Raw genomic sequence first — 15936 nt, 5'->3', positions numbered from 1 at the left:
AGGTCACCCTAGGAAATGATATTGAGACATACGTTTGTGCATTTCCTCACCCGACAAGCATTCACCAGGCACCTACAGTTTGCTGGGTGAATAAGTCCTAGTTATATAAGGACTTATATAGGGAGTTACCCCAGAGAGGGGGTAATGCAGTTACCCCGACAGCCATGTGATACGTGCCCTAATCCAGGTGTGGACCGAAGGCTTCAGGGCTGTGTGGAAGGAAGGTGGGCTTCACAGAAGAGGTAGCATTTGAGCAGGATCTGAAAGGATATAGGGGAGTTTCCCAGGGGAGTTTCCCAGGAGGCCTTTGTGAGCAGGAGAAGGACTTGGCCAGAACTGGTTCTTCTAGGCCTAAGGAAACAAACTGGGCGGCACATCTGGGTCTCTGCTACAATCCATCAGAAAGCCCAAGGGAGCTGGGAGGCCTAGATCTGACCTAGGGATACACACCAACTAGGAGGGGGGTCAGCAGAGGCCCAACAAGAGAAATCTCGGGGAGGTCTCAGGAATGGGCATTGAGCCATTGCTAGAGTCAGGGCTCCAGAGAAATCTATCTGAAGATGTCTAAGGCCCAATAAACCACTCAGAATACTGGGGGCAGAGTCCCAACCCAGGAAAAGAGGCCGCCAGAGACTGGGATGAGGTGGTCCAGGCCATGACCAGAACCCCGGAAAAGCTGGCTGGGATTTAGGTTCCAGGTGGATCTGGAATAAGGTGGATGAAAGCCAGCTGGTAGGTGAGGAGCCCATGTGCTTGGGGATGAGAAGGACAGACGCCCAGCGGTGTTCACTCGGGCAGGCTGAGGTGTGGGGCTGTGGCATTCACGGCATGCTGGTGGGAGCACAGGCTGGAGTGAGCGCGAGGTGGAAGATGACATTGGAAGGGTCACCTGAGGGCCCTACTGACGGTCACAGAGGCCACATCCCTCCTAAATATCACTTCCTCTGGACCTAGAGCTCCTGATCAAGAACTCTCCCAGGATCCAAAGGGCTGCCTGGGTTTTTCTGTGTCCACACCTGGCTGCTCCCTGCAGGCAGCTCCCTTTTGAGCCCTGAAAGTGCAGGGGTGACCTGAGGGCGGAGGGCCATGCATCTGATGCCATCCGTCTTTGCCCCCAGAGCCCATCCCCCACTGTGCCACTCTGGATGGGCCCAGGGTGGAGAGTAGCAGGCTTCCAGGGAGGGGTGCGGCTGGTGCCTGGGAGAAGGCTAGAGGACTGTGCATGGCCTTGTAATTTAATTATTCGACTGCAGAAAGGAGATCTCATCTATTGGGTGCTCATCCTTGTTAAGCTAATTGTCTATCTCCTTCTGTTTTCTGCCCCACTTGCTGGGGAAGTCGCTGCAGCCTAATTGAGTTATCATAAAGATAATGGCTGATGCTCTAGCCAGAGCCGAGAAAGGAGGATCCATCTCACATCGACTCAGGCTCCAGACAGGCCACACAGGGGCTGAGACGTAGGCAGTGTTGGCAGGGGGGTGCAGGCTGCATTTCTAGCGGGAGGAAGGCTGGGTGGATGGTGCTTTGCCCAGAGGCATCTAACCAACTGGTTGTCCTGCAGAAGACAGGGCTTCCTCTCTGCTCTTTCCTGCCACCCAAGGAAGCTCACCTACAAGACAAAAAGATCTCTGGACCTGGTGTGGTGGCTCTTGCCTGTCAACCCAGAACTTTCCGATGTTGAGGTGGGAGGATCACTTGAGACCAGAAGTTTGAGGCCAGCCTGGCCAACATAATGACACCTGTCTCTTAAAAAAAAATTAAAAATTAGCCAGGCACAGTGGTGTATACCTGCATTCCCAGCTACTCGGGAGGCTGAGATGGGAGGATCACTCGAGCCCAGGCTGCAGTCAGCCATGTTCACGCCACTGTACTCCCGCCTGGGTGACAGAGCAAAACCTTGTCTCAAAAAAAAAAAAAGTTATCTCTTGTCTCTTGTCTGGGCAAGTCTGGGGCTTTCTTGGAGAGGCAACCAAGCCACATGGTGATGACACTTGGACTTGAGGAGCAGACCATGGGTTTCAAATCCCATGGTCATATCTTATGACCTGGGCAACCTAGGGCAATTTCTTTTCTGCTCTGAACCTGAGTTTTCTCATCTGTAAAATGGGGACATTATTGGTAGGAGGATCTGGTGAGATCATGTGTATAAAGCAACTGAACAGTGATGTGAGCTTCCACTCGCCTGTCCTAACACTCAATGACAATAAAGAGGGGTGAGGTGGCTGAGGGCCCTGTGGGAGACCCAGAGTTCAGTGCTCTGGTTTCAGATGAGCAGCCGTAGGACATGCATAGGGGACAGTCCCAGCACCACGCTTCCCCTCTTGCCACCGGGCACCTCGCCTCTATCCCAGGCCCCCAGAGAGCTGTGAGCTGCATCACTGGGATGAGAAGGTGGGTACAGGGGTGCCGAGGAGCAGCAGGGAAGCTGGAGGGAAACGTGAGCAGAGATCAGCAGGCATGAATCAAATTCCAGGACACATAGAAAGGTCAGAGTTAATCCAGGCCAGTCAAGGCCCTGAACAGAGACAGTGGGTACCAGCCTGGGCGGGCAGAGGGACAGGAGCCAGGCATCATTAGGAGACCCTGCATGTATAGGAGAACAAGGCTGCAGTGCCCCAGGGGATCTTTGTTCAAGGCCCAACCCAGAGCCCCAGGTAAGGCAGGTGAGGCGGCGTTGGCGGCCAGGTGAGAACGCACAGGGTCCTGACGGCAGCACCCCCTTGCCTTCCCAGTGCCCCCTCTGATCCAGCCCTTCGAATTCCCACCCGCCTCCATCGGCCAGCTGCTCTACATTCCCTGTGTGGTGTCCTCGGGGGACATGCCCATCCGTATCACCTGGAGGAAGGACGGACAGGTGATCATCTCAGGCTCGGGTGTGACCATCGAGAGCAAGGAATTCATGAGCTCCCTGCAGATCTCTAGCGTCTCCCTCAAGCACAATGGCAACTATACATGCATCGCCAGCAACGCAGCCGCCACCGTGAGCCGGGAGCGCCAGCTCATCGTGCGTGGTGAGCAGGGACAGGCCAGCCTCAGGGGAGGGAGGAGCCCGTTCTGCCTGCTGCTACTGCAGTCTCTAGATTTCCAGTTCCAATCACGGGCTCATGGAAGGTGGGCTCCAGCATCTTGAAGGGCCTGTTGGAGCCTAAACCTCTTATTTTCCAGGGCAGGAAACCGAAGCCCTGAGCAGAGAGACACTTGCTCAGTTAGTCAGTGGCAAAGGCAGGATTGGAACTCAGAGCTCCCAAGTCCCTACCCAGTACTCAACAAAAGTTCTCAGCATCTTGGGTTTCAGAAGCTGCCCGCTTCCAACTTTATAATGGCCCGGGCAGGGCTGACCTCAAACAGAAGGTGCTCGAAGCCCTAGGAGACCCATCAGAGACTAAAATGGTCTGTTTCCCTACCTTCCCTCTTTCTGCAGTGCCCCCTCGATTTGTGGTGCAACCCAACAACCAAGATGGCATCTACGGCAAAGCTGGTGTGCTCAACTGCTCGGTGGATGGCTACCCCCCACCCAAGGTCATGTGGAAGCATGCCAAGGGTAAGCCCCTGGCCCAGCCAGAATCTCCAAGAAGGGCAGGGACGGGGAACGGAGGATGCTCTGTGGGATTTGAACCTGTTCCATGCAGGCAACTCCTATCCCTGGATGGGAGTCCTCTGGTCTGCACCCCAGTGGACCCCAGGCTACACCTCACCTGGAGTCATCCTCAGCCACCCCCGGGGGTCTGTGGACCAGGAACAGCCATCATGCTGACTCCATATTTCCTCTTGTCCCCCCAGACGCGACCTCTCCTCTCCCATCTCCGCCCCAGAACTCCGCCCTGCTTTCCCTACCGCACCCTCCCCTGGGGCCCCAGAGCCTCGAAGCCCCCTGCTTCTCACCAGTCAACCTTTTCTGGGGTCAGGGTCCTTCTTGGAGCCCAATTTCATCCCAAGGATGCCTTTGCTTTCTGACTGAGGCCCAATCCTAGACTGTATTCGTGACTGACACTGGGGAATGGAGGGGCAGGGGGTGCCCACAAGGCCCCCTTGGAGGATGCTGGCCTCTCTCCCAGGCCTGGTTGCCTGAGACCAGGCAACTGCCATTTGAAGGCTCAATCTTCTCTCCACCTGCAGCCAACTGGCCAAACACAGCTCTTTCTTCCTCTCCAAGGAATTCACCCCAAGGAAGCTCCATGCCAGTGTCAAAGTGGGCATTGAGCTGAGACTCCCAACCCCATCTCCTTGCATCAGAGCTGGGGCAAGGCCAGTCCTCTGGTGGGGGGTCTTTCCTGTTGCCCACCAGGAGCCATGTGGCCTCAGCATTTTGGGGATGGTGCAGCTCTGCTACAAAATGGCCCTAGATCTGCAAGAGCGAGGTGTCAGGGCCACTCCTGGGGCACTCTCAGCTTATGCCCCAGTGCAGACTCAGCCCTCCTAACAGCTGCCTCCTTCCAGGGAGCGGGAACCCCCAGCAGTACCACCCTGTGCCCCTCACTGGCCGCATCCAGATCCTGCCCAACAGCTCGCTGCTGATCCGCCACGTCCTAGAAGAGGACATCGGCTACTACCTCTGCCAGGCCAGCAACGGCGTAGGCACCGACATCAGCAAGTCCATGTTCCTCACAGTCAAGAGTGAGTCCTGTCCCCACACGCCCCCCTAGCACCCCCAAATCACAGCCAAGCCCCGGCTCTGCACTCTCTCTGCCTACTCTCTCAGTCTCCATTGTTTCATCTATGAAGGGGAGGCAGGAAGGCTTCCTAGTGAGAGGTGGCCTTGGGACCCTTGGATGGGGCATTCGAAAGCACTGTCATCTAAAACAGGGGCCTCACCCTGAGAGGCCCCAACTCACCCCACCCTGGTCACAACAAGCTCATGATTTGCTCTGCTGCAATATCACGTAGCATCCTGTTTACTTCGGTCTGCCGATTGGCGATTCGATCTGAATAATCCTATCAAACCATTTATTTTTGCTACTTAATATACACTTGCTTGTGTACAACCTGCTTGTGGCTTAGAAAGGAAAATAGCATATACACAATGTAGAAGAAGGGCCTATAGGTCAGAAAACCTGGGTTCCAATTCCAGATCAGCCTGATGAGCTGAGTGACCTTGGGCGAGTCACTCCCCCTCTCTGTGCTCCAGTTTCCTCACCTGTGCGAGGGTTCCCTTCCCAGCCCACTGATCTCACAAAATTGTTGCGAGTCCTGCAGGAACTGATCTTGGAAAGAGGAAGATGCTTCAGAAAAGCCCAAGGACCAATGTAGCTCATTACAACTCGGTGCTGCACCCATGGCTTCTAAATCCCCCTGCCCAGAGCCAGCCTCAATGGCCTTAGAAGCACACTGCCTATTTGCTATCCCAGGATTTTCTTAAGTCTCATACAGATATCCCTACTGGGTGAGCCTCTCCCTTTACACTGCAGGGGTCTGTATAATGGATTCCTGGGAATCACATCAGAAGGGCCACGTCCATCTGGCCCCATGTCAAGACATGGCTATAAGGGCCTGAGTGTTAGCATCTGACCCGGCCAAGTATGAATCTGGGAGCCAGGACTTAATGCCGTGGGACCTTGATGAGCATACTTGGCCTCGTGCTACTTCATTTTCCTGATCTACACTATGAGCGGGGGGTTGGGCTCGTAAGAGGGCCTTACCCGTTACATTTCATGTCAAGAGCGAGTCAGATGGTGTAAGTGAAGCAACCGGTATGGTAAGTGGCCAGCAAAGATTTCATGGCCTGGCCAGCTTTATTATTTGTAGCGGCAGTCCCTCCAGGGTGCAGGTGGGAAAGCCTGCTGATAGCATAGCCCCGTGTGTGGTCTGCCCAGCCTCTCCCCAGAGTTCCCACCTGTAAGAATCATAGCTCCTTTATCACTTGCCAAAGCCCGCGTTCAGCTCAGCATAAGACAGGGAAGCCCCAGCGATCGATGCTCAGGGAGCTCCGAGCCGGAATCCCCGCCCTGGGGAGCCACTTCCCTCACAGTATCAAAAAGCACTTTGTCCTTAATAAAACCAGGCAATCAATCTACATCCCTCAGCTTGGGAGAGCTTGGCTAATTCTGGCTGCGCAAGGCGGGGGAAGAGCAGGCACCTCTGCAACCCTCCTCATCTCCCAAACTCGTAGATGCTTTTTCGCTGTTGTTGTTCTTTGCCTTTTCCTTTAAGTTGGGGGATTCCGCTGAGCTGCCGGCTCTGTGGCAAGTAGTTGTTCCATGGAGATGCAGGGGTCGCGGGTGCCAGAGGACACAGTGGTCAGGAGCTGGGCTGTGTGTGAGGGGACCCCACGTGCCTCAGGCTGTCACTGATGCCCTGGGCCCTGGAGCAAACCACTTCCCCTGGCGGGCCTGCACTTTTTCTATGCCATCCTCACTTGGCAACCCAGCAGCAACTGCAAAGCGCTCTGAGGGGTTCAGAAGGAGCATATTTGGTAAATCCAGGGCCACCTCCTGAACACATGCTGCACAAAACCTCACGCACCGCACACACGCTGGGGCTCACCTATGGGGCCCCATCTTCCCAAGGGAATGGCAGGAGTTTCCCACTATGCCAGTCACTGCTGGGCAGAACCTGGACCTGGCTTCCTCCTTCCTTTCCTCCCCCATGTCCTCATCTGCAGGCCTCGGTGTGTTCCTTCACTTCTCTCCCGGTAGGGCTAGTGACACGCCTTTCTTACAGCTGCTGTCTCTGCACACCTCGGGGTCACGTCATCCTGCTCAGGGCACCTCTGATCACCCTCAGAACCTCTCAACACCCACTCATGGCTCCTGCGTGGCTCTCAGATGGGCTGGCAGGGGCAGTGCCTCTGTCTGGGGTTGGAGGTAGCTGACTGTCTTTGTGTAGCAGCCTGCGTGATTCTGCGCTGTATCTGGCTGCCAGAGGACGCTCCTGTGACAATGCAACACTGTCGGGGGGCGGGGTGGAAGTGGGCACTGGGTGGACCGCTGGTGCGCCTGGCCTTCTTTGGAATATTTGTTCTGCCTCCTGCTGCTTCGAGGCAGGTGCCTGTTCCAAGTAACCCGCCCCAGCTACTGCCCTGCACAGCCTCTCTCCTTGCCTGCTCTTTTCTTTCCCTCCTTTGCTTTTCCTCAACCTGATAGCAATTCTCCCACTCTCCCATTCTGATTTCAGTTTAAAGGGCACAGGTAGGTAGAACCTTCGGGACCTGGTTACCCATGCCCTCAGCAGGAGAAACCATTCCCCGTCATCCCTCAGTCCATCTCAAACGCCCACATCATCGCCCACTTGCAGAGCCAGCCACAGAAAGATCTACCATTTGCAAAGCCAATTCAAGGTTTGCCTCAATGCCCCTAATACACTCGGGAAAGTTTTGACCCAAAATAACTTTACCTTTCCAGAACTCACACTTTCATGAACTCTTAGAAAGCAAACTGATCTTAATCCCCACTTTGCCCAAGCAGAAGAAAGAAAATAAATCTATCAAAGGGAATATAACAGCAGAGAAAGCCTCCAAGTGTCAGATTGGACGTTTGTGGTTGGCTTCTAATGGGGAGTGTCTATACCATTGATCCCTGCAGCTTCCAGTGATAACTCAGCACTCACTTAATGGTGCTCCCTGAGCACTCACTAAATAGGTCAATAAAGTGTGGTGATTAAAAGCACAGACTTTACAGCCAGACAGCCCTGGGTTCAAAGCCCAGCTCTGCCACTGGATAGCTGTGAGGTCCAGGACAACAATCTCTGTCAGCCCCAATGTCCTCCCCGGTAAGTTTGGAATTACTGTGTAGTACTTTGTGCGTTGGTAAGGTCTAAAGGAGACCATGCACTTACAGCAATTAATACAGTATTTGGCACAAAATACACATTCGATAATTAGCAGTCATTGGTTTTAGATGCTAGAAACCTGGTGATGAGTCAGACAGAGCTGCCGTTCTCAGGGAATTTAGAATCTTGAAGAGGAAATAGACAGACACCCAAAACAACTATGATACACAAAATGATAAATGCCTTAAAAAGCTACAAACAAGGTGATACAGAAAGAATCTGAGATAGAGTCATCAATTTTAACTCTGGGGGTGAAGAAGCAGGTGTCAAGAAAAGCTTCACCAAAGCAATAGTCTCTAATTAGGGCCTGAAGGATGAGAAGTATTTGGACAAGGGCCAGCAGGGATGAAGTTCACGCCCTTCCAGGGATGCAGAAACAGCACAGTGTGGAGACAGGAAGGCCTGTGACTGTCCTATGTTGAGGAAACTCAGGGTGTCTGGCAGAGAGTGACGGGGAGAATGAAATGTGAGATGCTATGGCCTTTGGAAGCTAAATGTTTTCTTTCTATGTAGAGTTGACTCTTGACACTAAGCTTCAAACAAGAGTTCCAGGAGTCCAAGGGTCTGGATGGAAGTCGGAATTCCCAAGCTAGTTCTTGGAGAATTGCTATGCGGAACCCTTTTCAGGATCACAGGGAGCTAAGGGTTTATTAGAGCAGGCAGGTGGTTTTCCAAGTCCTTGGACATCTTTGATGGCAACCAACCAGGCCCAAGTGGTCCCCACTCCTCCCTGAGTCTTGGTGTGGGTTGAACTCGCGAGTGCCTAAGCACACAGTCCAGCATCGCCGCCTGCATGGACAGCATTTTACAGTTTACAAAGCCATTCCCATACCTTGCTTGTGAGGTTGGTAGGCAATAGCTCCCTCTCAGAGAACGTCAGAGATTAGATCGAGGTCATTGGTTTAAGTATAGTCCCAGCTGAGGCCAGAACTTGCTTCTACGGACTGATGGTTTGGTAGAAGGAACACAGAGTAAAAAGGCTGGGTGCTAGTCCTGGCTCAGACCCAGTGGCTCTGCATCCGTGAGTTGTCCCTTCCTTTCTCTGGGCCTGTTTCCTCATCCATACAGTGAGAGGCCTGAACTAAGATCTAGTCACTAGATGACCCCAGTTCCCTTCCAGCTCAGACTAGCTGTGACTGTAGCAGCATGGGTAGTCTTTTCAAGGCACCAGACCACCTCCCAGAACTTGGTTGAAAATAAATTTAGTTAACAGAAGAAAATACCACATCCACAGAGCTGCCTTTTATTTCCCTTTTAAAATGTATTTTTAAAAAAAGGAAGAGAGATAATGACCAAAAGGAGGAGGAGGTCATTCCCCCTTCAACTGACACATGGGGAAAAAATAAAGCATCTTCAAAGAGAATTCTTCAACGAGAGGCAGGTACAAAGCCAAGCTGCCCAGTCCCAGGCATAAGAAGGCTGGCTGTGTTTTGAGGCAGCCATCGAATGGCAGTGCCCTCCTGGGACTCGGCCATCCTCTTATCCAGCAGGTGACCTTATTAGACAGGTCTCGTTGGACCTCCCAGACTCTCTTCCACTCTGCGAAGGCACCAGTGATTGGGTTCTAGACAAAGCCCATGGCCAATTAAACCCATAAGGGCTCTTTGTTTGGTCTGAGTTTTGATTTATTTGTTTAGCAAAATGTCAGACCAATTAAAATAAGGTCCCAGTGCCCTCAGCGAGCACACACCCAGCTGCGCAGCCACAACATCAGGAGCGGGGAGCTTGGGGCCAAACTCTCGTGGGGACTTGAGAAATGGAGGGGGCGGGCCTAGCAAAGGAAGCCCTCGGGCCTCCGTGGACCAGGTCACCCACCATGATTGGCCACTGGGACTGAGGTCAGGATGCAAAACTTTGGAAAAGTGCGTCTGGAGATCCAAGATGGTCCTCATTTCAAATTTGCCCAAAGGAAACTCCTTCTTGTCAAACAGAAGCAGCACCTCCCTGAGACCTGGGGGACTGGGGCCCCCACCCCTTCCACAGGGCAAGGAGTCTATGAGCCTGAGAAAATGGCTGCTCAGAGCCCACAAAGCCCTTTCTAGACCACAGTCCAGGTACCCAGGGAATTCCCTGCTTCCAGGACCTCCCGAGGGCTCCTCCACAGACTATCCTCCCACGGATGGGCCCTGCCACCGCCGTGACCCCTAGAGCTGAGGGACGGCTGTTGGCAGAGCATGTAAGTGGGGCCTGGGCACATGGATTGGGTGTCCACACACTATACTCACAAGGCCCCTCTCAGCACAAGTGACAAACTGAGGCCCCAGAGAGGGCAGACAACTGGCCCAAGATATTCCTGTGTGTTCCCCGGTGGTGGGTCCTATCTTGTCACAGACTGAAGCTCCTTGGGGGCTGGGGCTGGTCTTCGCCTCCCTGGGTGGGAACTCTCACTTCCGGCACCCAGCTCAGCACAGGCCTTTGCCCACTCTGGAATCTGGACTGGCTGACGGACCTCTAGTCCACAGGTCTGGTCCAATCCCATCCGGGCTCACAGGTCACCCCCTCTGCTCTTCCCTTCTCCCCTTGTGAGTCTCCCTGATTGGGCGAGTGGGGGACGGGATGGACTCTCTGCTGCATCAGCAAGCAGCAGGGGGAGGAGGCGGGGCAGCACTCAAGGGCTGAGGCCTGGGATCTGAGTTACGCTGGCCTGGGCCTGGGCCTGGTGCTCGGCCCTGCCACAGCTGTGGGATTTGGGAGCCATCACCTGCTCTCTCCAGCCAGGTAATGATCATAGTCGGCCTCACCTGCCCAGCCTCCAGGTGGCAGAAAGGGCCCCAACCTGGCCCATGCCAAGCTAGGGAGTCCCCTCTGGAAACCTGGGGCCCAGTGCCCACCCCCACCTCCACCGCTGCTGGAGGAAGGGAGGGAGGGAAGGGAAGAGAGAATGAGCCATTGTGATGATTTCCATGGCAATGATCATCCGGCTGTCTCTTTGGCCTCATTGATTTTGAGACTTCACAGAATAAGGAGCAACACTCTGACTCCTGCTTCATCAAACAGAGGTGAGGAGAAAGGCTGGACACATCCTCTCATCAGGCCAGGCTCCCCGCCGCAGCCCCCATTCTCAGAGGAGCAAGGAGTCAGTAAACCTCCTTGGGCCCTCGCCAGGAGGTCTGCAGCCCTGAGCCAGCTGCAGGCTCTCCCCACCCTCTGCAGAGCCCAGGGAGGCCAAAACAAGTGGTTCATTTAGGGGACAGAAAGGTTCTGATCCTTGTTCATGTCCCAGTGCTCCTCGCTATGCCCTGGGTAAACTGGGCATAGTCCTTCTCCCAGGGACTCAGTTTGCTCCTCTATTCAGAGGGGTCACCATCCTCCTGTCCCTTTCCCTCACCCACTAAGGCATGACTAGAGCACAAGTGGGTTGCGTTCTGTTGTGCCAGTGGAGACTCGAGGGCATGTGTCGCCAGTTCCAGGCCCCAGCATTCAGAAGCTGTAGGCTTTTGTGCTTCGGGGAGCTATAGGAAAGATGAAGATAAGCCTGAACCAACGAAACGTGGGAGATCTTACTGACCTCCCAATGCCAACAGTATCATTGGAGCAATCACATCGCATCCCAAACCTAACCCCAAAGTGGACGTTTGTACAAAAGTTTCAAGGTCGAATAGAACAGTCTCCATGTGGAACAATCTCCATCCTCGCCCTGGTCCCCTGACAAGCAGGGAGGTTTTATTAAAGGGATAGGAGAGATGAACCTGCCCATGCATCCTCCTGTTCCAGTTTAAAAGTGCTTGTCCCTAAGGGTCTCATCTGGGCTCTTACCTCCTTCTTAGAGGCCTTAGCCAGTGGTGGCAAAAAGCACATCACCACCACTTCACTCTCATCCCTGCAGTCCCCATGACCACAGCACTGAAGAGTTCCCAGATAGATCTGAGCTCCAAGGTACCATAAAGGGCAGAGACCAGATGAATCACAAAATTGTGTGTATCCTGTATGTCAGTTAAGGTGAAGGTGCCAGCAAATGCTCCGAGACAAAAGAGAGTCAAGGTTATCATGGGGTGGCTCTACTTAATAGATAAGAAAATGCAGGCAGGCACAGAGCTTAGCAGTGCCTCCAAGCCCTGCCCTAAGTGGGCAGCCCAGAATTGCTCCCCCAATGACAGTTGAAGCCCCTCTGAATGGTGGGGCCAGAATAAATTGTTGGATGAGCCAAGTAATAACCAGGTGCTTCCTGAGCAGTCCCCGGGTGTCCAGCCTGGTGACAAAGACTAACAGAGAGAAAGGCAAGATTGAAGCACCCTCCCTGCCCTCCAGGAACATACAGACTCGTTAGGAAGCTGGAACTGACCTTCAGGAAACAAGACAAGATCACGTGCTAAAATGTTCGGCACTGGAAGTGTGATGTGAGGTTAGAGAAGGAAAAACCCAAGGTGGACAGACGTGGTCAGATGGAGCTTCCCGGAGGGATAGGCTTGAGTTGGGTTTGGAAGGGCAAAGGAAGAAAGGAGGCATCCAGGTGGAAGGAGGAGCATGAGCAAAGACCCTGGGGGCAGGAAGCCCAGGCAGGCAGTGAGGCGCTCACCTGACCAGACGGAGGCTGCTGGAGACTAGAGGAATGGGAAGTATGGTTCTGAAGTCTGGACATGATGCACTAGATGATAGGAATGATATTAAGATCTTGAGCATGGAATGGAGAGAAAACGGAACTCTAAGAGTCATTCTGAAGGAACAAATACCAGGCCTTGATGAATGGGACAGAGGAGCTGGGAGAATCTAGGGCTCCAGGCTGAGAGATGAGGATGATGGTCCCACCAATAGAAATGGAGTAGATGGGAATGGAGGGGTGGCATGTTCACTGTGACTGTGTCAAAGTGGAGGTGACAGGGGGTGCCCTGAGCAGCCGGACGCTGGCTGACACTCTGCCAGGATCCTCCCTAGAGCTGTGTGCTAGACCAGACGAGCCTAAGGCTCCCACCCCCTGCCCCCCGCTAAAGTGACTCATGACTCGTGTGACTGGCAGGTGTCCTGTCCTGAGCCAGAAAGCAATGAGACTGGGGGCTGAGTGCAGATTCGCCTAGAAGCCTGAGCCTCCACCCACCCCTCCCTGCCTAGTCCTCTAGGCCTCTCAAGTCCACAGAGACTCTAGACGTGGCAGGATTCAGTTCTAAAGAGCATCTTCTCCTGTCTGTGTTTGCTTGCATTCAGCCCTGGCACTGTTCATCCATTACACAGCAAAGAGCTTGAGTCAGGTGCTGGGGAGGATATCGGGGGCAAGATGGGCTTGGTCTTTGCACCTGCCTGCCTACCGCCAGCTGGGGCCTTTGGGGCTGGGAGCATAACAGGGGGTGCACTCCCCATAAAGCAGGGAATGTGAAGCCCAACCTGGCACCTAGGAAGCCCCCCTACCCTGGCCCAGCTCCATGGGGCAGAGGCTTGGCTACCATCCCTGGGCACTCTGCACTGAGAAGGTCTCATCACACACTGGATCCCTGCATTAGTTTCCAGTGGCTGCTGTCACAAAGTACCATAAGCTGCATGGCCTGAAACAACAGGAACTTATTCTGTCACAGTTCTGGGAGGCTGGGAGTCTGACATCAAGGTATTGGCAGGCCCATGTGCGCTTGAAAGGCAAGGAGGCTTCTTTGCCTCTTCTGGTGGTTGCCAGCAGTCCTTGATGTTGCTCGCACTGTAGACACATCACTCCAGTCTCTGCCTCCATCACCACATGGCCTTCTCTTCCTGTGGCTTCACATCCTCTTCCCTCTATGTGAGTCTCTTCTCTTCTTATGAGGACACCAGTCCTATTGGATTAAGGGCTCACCTTACTCTGGTATGACCTCATCTTAACTTACATCTTGATTACATCTGCAAAGACCTTATTTCCAAGTAAGTCCCCATTCACAGGTACCAGGGGTGAGGACTTCAACATATCTTTTGGGGGCACAATTCAACCCACAACAATCCCATGCCCAGCCGGTGATCTGTTATTGACAACTCCATGCTTTCCAGCATCTGAAACTGACATGCTCTCCCTCCCTGCATCCTATAACTGCCGCTATCTGAATGCAAAATAGTTTCCTAGCCAAAAAATCCCTCTAGGTCAAGTCTAAAAGCCCAACACTCCTGTGCACAAAATCTCAGGGCAGGGTTCAGTAACCGGGTCTCAAATCTGGCCAGTGGTCTATGTAACTGGAAGCCAGCCACACCCGTTCTGTATGTTGTGTTGTCTGTGGCTGCTTCCAGGTACAACAGCAGAGTGGAGTCCTTGCAACGGAGACCTATGGCCCACAAAGCCTAAAATATTTACTTCAGGCCCTTTACAGCTCTAGGGTATTCACAGCAATGACCCGGAAGTACTTTCCAAGTGATCAAAGGAAGATGGCATATCCTTCTGTTTCTGAAAGGATTCTGATGTTCGGAGTCATTTTTCTCATGTCTAAAATGGAAATAAAAAATACTACCCACATCTTAGGGCTGTGTTTGGAGAAGTGAGGGTTAATGAGATAATTCATGTACAGCATTAGCCATGGTGCGTGCACATAATAAGCTTTCAATAAATGTTAGCTATTATTATTACTATCATTTTTCCAACATTCTCAGGAAAGTAGAAGACCAGGCCAGGCACAGTGGCTCACACCTGTAATCCCACCATTCTGGGAGGGAGAGGGGGGCGAATTGCTTGAGCCCAGGAGTTCAAGACTAGCCTGGGCAATCTGGCGAAATCCCATCTCTACAAAAAATACAAAAATTAACCGGGCATGGTGGCACACACCTATAGTCCCAGCTACTGAGGAGGCTGAGGCAGGAGGATCACTTGAACCTGGGAGATTGAGGCTGCAGTGAGCCATCATCATGCCACTGCACTCCAGCCTGGGTAACAGAGTGAGACCTTGTCTCAAAAAAATAAATAAATAAAAAGTAGAGGACCAGGCCCGGTGCGGTGGCTCATGCCTGTAATCCCAGCACTTTGGGAGGCCAAGGTGGGCAGATCACGAGGTCAGGAGATGGAGACCACCCTGGCCAACATGGTGAAACCCCATCTCTACTAAATACAAAAAATTAGCTGGGCATGGTGGCGCACCCCTGTAGTCCCAGCTACTAAGGAGGCTGAGGCAGGGAAATCACTTGAACCCGGGAGGGGGAGGTTGCAGTGAGCTGAGATCATGCCACTGCACTCCAGCCTGGTGACAGAGCGAGACTCTGTCTCAAAAAAAAAAAAGAAGAGGACCAGAGGCAGGGGGAAAACTGGGTCCCCATCTTCATTTGAGAACACTCCCCGTCCTACGCGTCTACTCTTTAGCAAGGAGCCAAGAGAAGAGGTGACTGGCCCCATTTTAAAGCTGGACAAAGTAAGGCCTGGCGAGTTTGAGGGCCTCAACTGGACCCCCAGTGCAGCAGAAACAGCTCTGCAGTCCAAGTCCCCAACCATTCTCTGTGACCCTCACCCCTACCCCTTGCACACATACTGTTCGGGCCAGTTCTGCTCCCTGTGTACTGGAGCAGTGGACAGCCAGGGTCCCATGGGCCCCAGCTCCCCTGGCACCTCCCCACTGGCTCTCGGCGCTGAGGCTGATTGCTTCCATGCAATCTGAATTAATCTCATGCTTCAGGTGGAGCTTGGCTAATCAGGAGAGACAAGAAGCCGAAGTGGGTGCAATCAAATTAACAACGCCATGGCCCTGGCTCTTTAAGAAGGGAAAAACAAAACAGGCACCAGAAGGCACCCCCTCCCCACTCCGCCCCCAGCCTTTCCCAGGGGAGGCCTGGAGATGCCGCTGCTGTCGAAGGCTGAGCGAAGCGCTGCTCCCACCCGCCCCGCCGACCACCCGGCGCGCCAACAATGCCCCTTTGTGGCGGCTTATCTCACACCGCCAAACAGCACTGCAGCTCTTGTCGGGAACTTGTTAACAAGGAGCAGCGACACAAGGCTTTGGGGGGAGAAGGGGAGTGGGGTGGGTTGGGGAAAAGGAGGGGCCCCCTCACCTCTCAGGGGTGCATGTAATCCTTTCAGAAACAAAAGGCGATCTGAGCCTTGAACACACGGGCTCCCTGCTCCCTGACAAGGTGGGTTCACAGAGCCCTTGAGAGGCTTCAGGGCACCTGCTGTCCCTTGGAAAAGCCTCTCCCAGAAGGCAAAGAAGAGGACATCCAAGAAGGCATTTTATCGTCCCCAAAGCATCCTTTTTGGCGAAAAGCACTATGAGAGTCCCGGAGAGATTTCAGTTAGACTTTCAGAAG

The 15936-nt window shown here is 53.5% G+C and overlaps 1 protein-coding gene across 2 annotated transcripts in view; it reads left to right on the top strand.

Annotated features, from left to right (window-relative positions):
• DSCAML1 (DS cell adhesion molecule like 1) overlaps positions 1-15936 on the top strand; it is a 388366-nt gene that overhangs the window by 308148 nt on the left and 64282 nt on the right. For both annotated transcript variants that reach the window (XM_001158737.6, XM_054661640.2), the window contains exons 9-11: positions 2733-3011; positions 3422-3541; positions 4438-4614. In XM_001158737.6, the coding sequence (XP_001158737.5) occupies positions 2733-3011; positions 3422-3541; positions 4438-4614 (576 nt within the window). The remainder of the gene's footprint in view (positions 1-2732; positions 3012-3421; positions 3542-4437; positions 4615-15936) is intronic.

This window comes from Pan troglodytes, chromosome 9, assembly GCF_028858775.2.
Source record: "Pan troglodytes isolate AG18354 chromosome 9, NHGRI_mPanTro3-v2.0_pri, whole genome shotgun sequence".
Lineage (NCBI taxonomy): Eukaryota > Metazoa > Chordata > Mammalia > Primates > Hominidae > Pan > Pan troglodytes.
The sequence above is the reverse complement of the archived record's forward strand: the minus strand, read 5'-3'. Positions and strand labels throughout refer to the sequence as shown.